Source organism: Carcharodon carcharias, chromosome 35 (genome assembly GCF_017639515.1).
Source record: "Carcharodon carcharias isolate sCarCar2 chromosome 35, sCarCar2.pri, whole genome shotgun sequence".
NCBI classification, from domain to species: Eukaryota; Metazoa; Chordata; class Chondrichthyes; order Lamniformes; family Lamnidae; genus Carcharodon; species Carcharodon carcharias.
Genome location: NC_054501.1, coordinates 534437 through 545000, shown reverse-complemented (window position 1 = coordinate 545000; position 10564 = coordinate 534437). Strand labels below are relative to the sequence as shown.

Genomic DNA, 10564 nt, shown 5'->3' with positions numbered 1-10564 from the left:
ATCATCCGATTGGAGCCTTTTGGTTTTCCGATTGGCGTAGGGAGGCAGCGTGTCACAATGATGGATGTGACGGCCGAACAATGGCTGAAGCTTGGGGGCAGGCCATGTGACGAAACCCCCCCACCCCCCCAGGAATACATCCAATCAGAGTTGGCAACCCTCCCGACCTCCCGCCCTGCCCTAGCAACGCCGTGGGTCATCGAGGAGCCAGGAGCGTCTCGGAGCTCCCAGCAAGCACCAGTCCGAGTGAAACTCTGGGCGGAGTGGGGAACCAGAGCAGGGAGAGATTGTGTGCGTGTTCTTACTTCACTGCTTGGCCATCTCCCGTCACTCATTGGAGATGAGTGGGAGGGTGCCACAAAATGGCTGTCCCCCCACTTGGAGGGATGATATACCCTCTAGGAATGGCTTCCAACCAGACCATGGTAACCCTGGCAACGAGGGTGGGAGAAGGGATCAGTTGCTCTCCACCTGGTTAGGGCTCAATTGTTGGCTGGGGCCTAGTTGTTGGTGGGGTCCGAGTTCTTGGTGGGGGCCTAGTTGTTGGTTGGGGCCTAGCTGTTTGTTGGGGCCTAGTTGTTGATGGGGGCCTAGTTGTTGGTTGTCGCCTGGTCGTTGGTTGGGACCTAGTTGTTTGTTGGGGCCTAATTGTTAGTTGGGGCCTGGTCATTGGTTGGGGCCTAAGTGTTGGCTGGGGCCTAGTTGTCGATAGGGGCCTAGTTATTGGTGGGGGCCTGGTTGTTGGTGGGGGCCTAGTCGTTGGTTGGGGCCTAGTCGTTGGTTGGGGCCTAGTCGTTGGTTGGGGCCTAGTCGTTGGTTGGGGCCTAGTCGTTGGTTGGGGCCTAGTCGTTGGTTGGGGCCTAGTCGTTGGTTGGGGCCTAGTCGTTGGTTGGGGCCTAGTCGTTGGTTGAGACCTAGTCGTTGTTTGGGGCCTAGTCATTGTTTGGGGCCTAGTCCTTGGTTGGGGCCTAGTCCTTGGTTGGGGCCTAGTTGTTGGTTGAGACCTAGTCGTTGGTTGAGACCTAGTCGTTGTTTGGGGCCTAGTTGTTGGTTGGGGCCAAGTCGTTGGTTGAGACCTAGTCGTTGGTTAGGGCTTTTTTGTTGGTTGAGACCTAGTCGTTGGTTAGGGCTTTTTTGTTGGTTGAGACCTAGTCGTTGGTTAGGGCTTTTTTGTTGGTTGAGACCTAGTCATTGGTTAGGGCTTTTTTGTTGGTTGAGACCTAGTCGTTGGTTAGGGCTTTTTTGTTGGTTGAGACCTAGTCGTTGGTTAGGGCTTTTTTGTTGGTTGAGACCTAGTCGTTGGTTAGGGCTTTTTTGTTGGTTGAGACCTAGTCGTTGGTTAGGGCTTTTTTGTTGGTTGAGACCTAGTCGTTGGTTAGGGCTTTTTTGTTGGTTGAGACCTAGTCGTTGGTTAGGGCTTTTTTGTTGGTTGAGACCTAGTCGTTGGTTAGGGCTTTTTTGTTGGTTGAGACCTAGTCGTTGGTTAGGGCTTTTTTGTTGGTTGAGACCTAGTCGTTGGTTAGGGCTTTTTTGTTGGTTGAGACCTAGTCGTTGGATGGGGCTTAGTTGTTGGTTGGGAAAAAGTTGGTGGGGGCCTATTTGTTGGTTGGGCCCTGCTTGTTCTGCACCACCAGTTAAAATCAAGCCTTGTGCGTCAATAGCGCAGTAACTTCTTCAAATAATACATGGGTTTTGCACCCTCCTTTTCTCCCTGACTCCTCACAACCGCATGCCACCACTATCCCCTCACAACTGATAATCACCAGTGCAAACTTACCAGAAGAAAGGAATGATACTGAGGGAACGACTGCCTCTCCACTTTTTAAACCGTATGCCACATACTCTGCCAATTTGAGAAGAATGTTACATATTTTTCATCTTGCCACAGGACTTCACAACCTACATACTTTCACTCCCAGGACGGGGTTAAACACAGAATAAAGCTCCCCCTACACCTTCCCCATCAAACACTCCCAGGACAGGTACAGCACGGGGTTAGATACAGAGTAAAGCTCCCTCTACACTGTCCCCATCAAACTCTCCCAGGACAGGTACAGCACGGGGTTAGATACAGAGTAAAGCTCCCTCTAATCTGTCCCCATCAAACACTCCCAGCACAGGGACAGCACGGGGTTAGATACAGAGTAAAGCTCCCTCTACACCGTCCCCATCAAACACTTCCAGAACAGGTACAGCACGGGGTTAGATACAGAGTAAAGCTCCCTCTACATCGTCCCCATCAAACACTCCCAGGACAGGTACAGCACGGGGTTAGATACAGAGTAAAGCTCCCTCTACACTGTCCCCATCAAACACTCCCAGCACAGGGACAGCACGGTGTTAGATACAGAGTAAAGCTCCCTCTACACTGTCCCCATCAAACACTCCCAGGACAGGTACAGCACGGGGTTAGTTACAGAGTAAAGCTCCCTCTACACCGTCCCCATCAAACACTCCCAGGACAGGTACAGCAGGGGGTTAGATACAGAGTAAAGCTCCCTCTACACTGTCCCCATCAAACACTCCCAGGACAGGTACAGCACGGGGTTAGATACAGAGTAAAGGTCCCTCTACACTGTCCCCATCAAACACTCCCAGGACAGGTACAGCACGGGGTTAGATACAGAGTAAATCTCCCTCTACACTGTCATCACCAAACACTCCCAGGACAGGTACAGCACGGGGTTAGATACAGAGTAAAGCTCCCTCTGCACTGTCCCCATCAAACACTCCCAGGACAGGTACAGCATGGGGCTAGATACAGAGTAAAGCTCCCTCTACACTGTTCAGTCAATGTGCTATAACCATCACGGACGTAGGAACCTCTCATTCCCCTTGTTTTAAGCGAAACTCTACTCTGGGTCGGACTGACCAGACAAGTTGTTGACAATTTGATCCTAATTTGGCCAGTTTCTGTTCAACCCCCCGGAGTCCGGTTGAGATAGCCTGGGACCAGCCCCAGCTCACACCGAGCAATGGCGTGAAAATGTCACCCCCACCAGCCTGGCTCATCCTCAAATCAGGGTCACTGGGTGAAAGTTCACGTGCCGCCAAAAATATGGCCGACCCACCAACTCTTACCCATGTCTTCTATGTCTTCAGTGTCCGAGTAGAGGTCATAATCTGCAACAAGAGGAACGAAATTCAGATATTGACAGCCACTCGCTCCTGCAGAACTTTGAAGTGCACTGAGAAAGGTGCAGTGCCGCTGAATCTTCAGCCCCTGCACTCATCAGGACAAACACAAGAATGCAAAATTTCAGAGAAACACCGCAATGTATACGGAAAGGAGGGAAAGCTGCTCATAGGTTGGCAATGCAGCACTGAGAGGCCAAGGCGTTGTGACGGTGTAAGCGCCAGTGATCTCTCGGCTTCCCAGGTTGCCGGGAAATTCATTAAAAAAAAGGTGCAAGGCTTCAACACATTACTCTTGTTCACAGAGGACAGGTCCTTCTGCATGATTGTATGTCAACTCGAGCAAGCGGAAATGAGCTGGACTGATTATCTGAAACTAGTTGTCAGTGTGGCTAGTAGTGCACTCAGGATTGTGCAATAGTTATTGCTCGATCGTGGAATCACATCTAACACTGGACGTTTTGGATTAGGTTTTGGGAGCATAAGCCGGTTGTATACAGCCTCCACCCTGCCAACCACGGACAAACGAGGCAACGTGTTGTTTGATTCGATCAGCCAATTGCTGGGATAAATGGCCAATGTACCGGACAACACGCCAGCATGTGAACTGGCTCCATCTACACTGTCCCCATCAAACACTCCCAGGACAGGTACAGAACGGGGTTAGATACAGAGTAAAACTCCCTCTACACTGTCCCCATCAAACACTCCCAGAACAGGTACAGAACGGGGTTAGATACAGAGTAAAGCTCCCTCTACACCGTCCCCATCAAACACTCCCAGGACATGTAGAGCACGGGGTTAGATACAGAGTAAATCTCCCTCTACACCGTCCCGATCAAACACTCGCAGGACACGTACAACATGGGGTTAGATACAGAGTAAAGCTCGCTCTATACTGTCATCATCAAACACTCCCAGGACAGGTACAGCAAGGGGTTAGATACAGAGTGAAGCTCCCTCTACATTTTCTTACCAGAATAATAAAAGGCTTCATCTACTGGTTCAGGTTGATCTGTTGGGAATAAGACAATAATGAACATACGAATACTGAGAGTCTCCAGAGGTTATATTGACCTATGAAAAACCATCAAATTGAATCATGTTAGGCCTGGCCATCTGTCATCACCCTAGTGTTGGGTGGATGTTAGTTGGATGAAATTCCAGAAGGCTTTTGACAAAATTCCACATGAGAGGCTTTAAACCAAAATGAGAAATCACAGAATTGTTGGCAAATTGTCGGGCAGAATGAGTCAATTCACCCCATCAGGGCTGCACTGGCCCCTTGGGAGAGCTATTCACTTAATTCCATGTCCCAGATCACCCTGCAATTTCCCATAGCCCCTTCAGTACAATGACCCAATTCTGTTCTGAAAGTCACTGCGCAATCTGCTTTGACCACCCTTTCAGGCAGCTTCTTCCAGATCACATATAATAGAATAAGAATGCAAGAAGTCGGGGGGCTGCAGAAGGCCATTCGGCCCCTCGAGTCTGCAGCCACGTTCAATAAGATCACGACTGATCTGACAGTGGCCTCAACTCCCTTTCCTGTCCGACTTCTCCTCCACCCCCCACCCACAATAACCCTCGACCTCCTCGTCCATCAGAAATCTGTCTCGCTTGGCCTTCAATACATTCAGTGACTGGCCCCCGCTGCACTCTGGGGGGACAGAATTCCACAGACTGACCAACCTCTGAAAGAAGAAATTCCTCCCTCATCTCCGTCGTCAATGGGAAAACACTTACCCTGAAAATGGGGTTAGATACAGAGTAAAGCTCCCTTTACACCCTCCCTGTCAAACACTCCCAGGACAGGTACAGCACGGGGTTAGATACAGAGTAAAGCTCCCTCTACACTGTCCCCATCAAACACTCCCAGGACAGGTACAGCACGGGGTTAGATACAGAGTAAAGCTCCTTCTACACTGTCCCCATCAAACACTCCCAGGACAGGTACAGCACGGGGTTAGATACAGAGTAAATCTCCCTCTACACTGTCCCGATCAAATACTCCCAGGACAGGTACAGCACGGGGCTAGATACAGAGTAAAGCTCCCTCTACACCGTACCCATCAAATACTCCCAGGACAGGTACAGCAAGGGGTTAGATACAGAGTAAAGCTCCCTCTACACCGTCCCCATCAAACACTCCCAGGACAGGTACAGCACGGGGTTTGAAGCAGAATAAAGCTCCCTCTACACTGTCCCCATCAAACACTCCCAGGACAGGTACAGCACGGGGTTTGAAGCAGAATAAAGCTCCCTCTACACTGTCCCCATCAAACACTCCCAGGACAGGTACAGCATGGGCTTAGATACAGAGTAAAGCTCCCTCTACACCGTCCCCATCAAACACTCCCAGGACAGGTACAGCACGGGGTTAGATACAGAGTAAAGCTCCCTCTACAATTTCTTACCATAATAATCAGAGGCTTCAACTGCTGGTAAAGGTTGATCTGTTGGGAATAAGACAATAATGAACATACGAATACTGAGAGTCTCCAGGGGTTATATTGACCTATGAGAAACCATCAAATTGAATCATGTTAGGCCTGGCCATCTGTCACCACCCTAGTGTTGGGTGGATGTTAGTTGGATGAAATTCCAGAAGGCTTTTGACAAAATTCCACGAGAGGCTGTTAACCAAAATGAGAGGGCACAGAATTATTGGCAAATTGTCGGGCAGAATGAGTCAATTCACCCCATCATGGCTGCACTGATCCCTTGGGAGAGCTATTCACTTAATTCCATGTCCCAGCTCCCCCTGTACTTTCCCATAGCCCCTTCAGTACAATGATCCAATTCTGTTCTGAAAGTCACTGCTCAATCTGCTTTGACCACCCTTTCAGGCAGCTTGTTCCAGATCACATAAAATAGAATAAGAACGCAAGAAGTGGGGGGCTGCAGTAGGCCATTCGGCCCATGGAGTCTGCTGCTCCGTTCAATAAGATCACGACTGATCCAATAGTGGCCTCGACTCCACTTTCCTGTTCGTCTCCTCCCCCACCCATCCACCCCCAAAAACCCTCGACCCCCTCGTCCATCAGAAATCTGTCTCGCTCGGCCTTCAATACATTCAGAGACCAGGCCCCCGTTGCTCTCTGGGGGGAGAGAATTCCACAGATTGACCAACATCTGAGAGAAGAAATTCCTCCCTCATCTCTGTCTTCAATGGGAAAACACTAACCCTGATAATGGGATAGATACAGAGTAAAGCTCCCTCTACACCGTCCCCATCAAACACTCCCAGGACAGGTACAGCACGGGGTTGATACAGAGTAAATCTCCCACTACACTGTCCCCATCAAACACTAGCAGGATAGGTACAGCACAGGGTTAGATACAGAGTAAAGCTCCCTCTACACAGTCCCCATCAAACACTCCCAGGACAGGTACCGCACAGGGTTAGATACAGAGTAAAGCTCCCTCTACACAGTCCCCATCAAACACTCCCAGGAAAGGTACAGCATGGAATTAGATGCAGAGTAACGATCCCTCTACACTGTCCTCATCAAACACTCCCAGGACAGGTACAGCACGGGGTTAGATGCAGAGTAAAACTCCCTCTAAACTGTCCCCATCAAACACTCCCAGGAGAGGTACAGCTCGGGGTTAGATACAGAGTAACGCTCCCTCTACACTGTCCCCATCAAACACTCCCAGGATAGGTACAGCACCGTGTTAGATACAGAGTAAAGCTCCCTCTACAATGTCCCCATCAAACACTCCCAGGAGAGGTACAGCAAGGGGTTAGAGACAGAGTAAAGCTCCCTCTACACTGTCCCCATGAAACACTGACAGGGCAGGTATAGCTCGGTGTTAGATACAGAGTAAATCTCCCTCTACACCGTCCCCATCAAACACTCCCAGGACAGGTACAGCACGGGGTTTGAAGCAGAATAAAGCTCCCTCTACACCGTCCCCATCAAACACTCCCAGGACAGGTACAGCAAGGGGTAAGATACAGAGTAAAGCTCCCTCTACACTGTCCCTATTAAACACTCCCCGGACAGGTACCGCACGGGGACAGATAGAGAGTAAAGCTCCGGCTACACTGTCCCCATCAAACACTCACAGGACAGGTACATCACGGGATTAGATACAGAATAAAGCTACCTTTACACCGTCCCCACAAACACTCCCAGGATAGGTACAGCACGGGGTTAGATACAGAGTAAAGCTCGCCATACACTGTCCCCATGAAACACTCCCAGGACAGGTACAGCACGGGGTTAGATACAGAGTAAAGCTCCCTCTACACTGTCCCCATCAAACACTCCCAGGACAGGTACAGCACGGGGTTAGATACAGAGTAAAGCTCCCTCTACACTGTCCCCATCAAACACTCCCAGGACAGGTACAGCATGGGATTAGATACAGAGTAAAGCTCCATCTACAATTTCTTACCATAATAATCAGAGGCTTCAACTGCTGGTAAAGGTTCATCTGTTGGGAACAAGACAATAATGAACATATGAATACTGAGAGTCTCCAGATGTTATATTGACCAATGAAAAACCATCAAATTGAGTCATGTCAGGCCTGGCCATCTGTCATCACCCTAGTGTTGGGTGGATTTTAGTTGGATGAAATTCCAGAAGGCCTTTGACAAAATTCCACATGAGAGGCTGTTAACCAAAATGAGAGGGCACAGAATTTTCGGCAAATTGTCGGGCAGAATGAGTCAATTCACCCCATCATGGCTGCACTGACCTCTTGGGAGAGCTCTTCACTTAATTCCATGTCCCAGCTCCCCCTGCACTTTCCCATAGCCCCTTCAGTACAATGATCCAATTCTGTTCTGAAAGTCACTGCTCAATCTGCTTTGACCACCCTTTCAGGCAGCTTGTTCCAGATCACATAAAATAGAATAAGAACGCAAGAAGTGGGGGAGCTGCAGTAGGCCATTCGACCCTCGAGTCTGCTGCTCCGTTCAATAAGATCATGACTGATCCAATAGTGGCCTCGACTCCACTTTCCAGTTCGTCTCCTCCCCGACACATCCACCCACAAAAACCGTCGAACCCCTCGTCCATCAGAAATCTGTCTCGCTCGGGCTTCAATACATTCAGAGACCGGCCCCCGCTGCTCTCTGGGGGGAGAGAATTCCACAGACTGACCAACCTCTGAGAGAAGAAATTCCTCCCTCATCTCCATCTTCAATGGGAAACCACTAACCCTGATAATGGGTTAGATACAGAGTAAAGCTCCCTCCACACCGGCCCCATCAAACTCTCCCAAGACAGGTACAGAACGGGGTTAGATACAGAGTAAAGCTCCCTCTACGCAGTCCCCATAAAACACTCCCAGGACAGGTACAGCACGGAATTAGATGCAGAGTAAATCGCCCTCTACACCATCCCCATCAAACACTCCCAGGACAGGTACAGCACGGGGTTAGATGCTGAGTAAAGCTCCCTCTACACTGTCCCCATCAAACTCTCCCAAGACAGGTACACCACGGAATTAGATGCAGAGTAAATCTCCCTCTACACCGTCCCCATCAAACACTCCCAGGACAGGTACAGCACGGGGTTAGATGCAGAGTAAAACTCCCTCTACACTGTCCCCATCAAACAATCCCAGGACAGGTACATCACGGGGTTAGATACAGAGTAAAGCTCCATCCACAATGTCCTCATCAAACACTCCCAGCACAGCTACAGCACGGGGTTAGATACAGAGTAAAGCTCCCTCTAAACTTTCCCCAACAAACACTCCCAGGACAGGTACAGCACGGGGTTAGATACAGAGTAAATCTCCCTCTACACCGTCCCCATCAAATAAATCCAGGACAGGTACAGCACCGTGTTAGATACAGAGTAAAGCTCCCTCTACACTGTCCCCATCAAACACTCCCAGGACAGCTACAGTACGGGGTTCGATACAGAGTAAAGCTCCCTCTACACTGTCCCCATCAAACACTCCCAGGACAGGTACAGCACCTTGTTAGATACAGCGTAAAGCTCCCTCGACACAGTCCCCATCAAACTCTCCCAGGACAGGTACAGCAGGGGGTTAGATACAGAGTAAAGATCCCTTTACACCGTCCCCACAAACACTCCCAGGACAGGTACAAGCAAGGGGTTAGATACAGAGTAAAGCTCCCTCTACACTGTCCCCATCAAACACTCCCAGGACAGGTACAGCACGGGGACAGATACAGAGTAAAGCTCCCTCTACACCATCCCCATCAAACACTCCCAGGACAGGTACAGCACGGGGTTAGATACAGAGTAAATCTCCCTCTACACTGTCCCCATCAAACACTCCCAGGACAGGTACGTCACGGGGTTAGATACAGAGTAAATCTCCCACTACACTGTCCCCATCAAACACTCCCAGGACGGGTACAGCACGGGGTTAGATACAGAGTAAAGCTCCCTCTACACTGTCCCCATCAAACACTCCCAGGACAGGTACAGCACGGGGTTAGATGCAGAGTAAAGCTCCCTCTACACTGTCCCCATCAAATACTCCCAGGACAGGTACAGCACGGGGTTAGATACAGAGTAAAGCTCCCTCTAATCTGTCCCCATCAAACACTCCCAGGACAGGTACAGCACCTTGTTAGATACAGAGTAAAGCTCCCTCGACACTGTCCCCATCAAACACTCACAGGACAGGTACAGCACGGGGTTAGATACAGAGTAAAGCTTCCTCTACACTGTCCCCATCAAACACTCCCAGGACAGGTACAGCACGGGGTTAGATACAGAGTAAAGCTCCCTCTACACTGTCCCCATCAAACACTCCCAGGACAGGTACAGCACGGGGTTAGATACAGAGTAAAGCTTCCTCTACACTGTCCCCATCAAACACTCCCAGGACAGGTACAGCACGGGGTTAGATACAGAGTAAAGCTCCCTCTACACTGTCCCCATCAAACACTCCCAGGACAGGTACGTCACGGGGTTAGATACAGAGTAAAGCTCACTCTACACCGTCCCCATCAAACACTCCCAGGACAGGTACAGCACGGGGTTAGACACAGAGTAAAGCTCCCTCTACACTGTCCCCATCAAACACTAACAGGGCTGGTATAGCTCGGTGTGAGATACAGAGTAAATCTCCCACTACACTGTCCCCATCAAATACTCCCAGGACAGGTACAGCACGGGGTTAGATACAGAGTAAAGCTCCCTCTACACTGTCCCCATCAAACACTAACAGGGCTGGTATAGCTCGGTGTAAGATACAGAGTAAATCTCCCACTACACCGTCCCCATCAAATACTCCCAGGACAGGTACAGCACAGGGTTAGATACAGAGTAAAGCTCCCTCTACACTGTCCCCATCAAACACTAACAGGGCTGGTATAGCTCGGTGTAAGATACAGAGTAAATCTCCCACTACACCGTCCCGATCAAACACTCCCAGGACAGCTACAGCAACGGGTTAGATATAGAGTGAAGCTCCCTCTACACTG

At 50.0% G+C, this 10564-nt stretch overlaps 1 protein-coding gene across 1 annotated transcript in view; it reads right to left on the bottom strand.

Moving 5' to 3' along the window:
* Positions 1 to 10564, bottom strand: part of itih6 (inter-alpha-trypsin inhibitor heavy chain family member 6) — an 81872-nt gene that overhangs the window by 27538 nt on the left and 43770 nt on the right. The window contains exons 12-16 of the mRNA XM_041179653.1: positions 7543 to 7581; positions 5553 to 5591; positions 4112 to 4150; positions 3082 to 3123; positions 1778 to 1843 (exon numbers count right to left, since the gene is read on the bottom strand). Coding sequence (XP_041035587.1) covers positions 1778 to 1843; positions 3082 to 3123; positions 4112 to 4150; positions 5553 to 5591; positions 7543 to 7581 — 225 coding nt within the window. The remainder of the gene's footprint in view (positions 1 to 1777; positions 1844 to 3081; positions 3124 to 4111; positions 4151 to 5552; positions 5592 to 7542; positions 7582 to 10564) is intronic.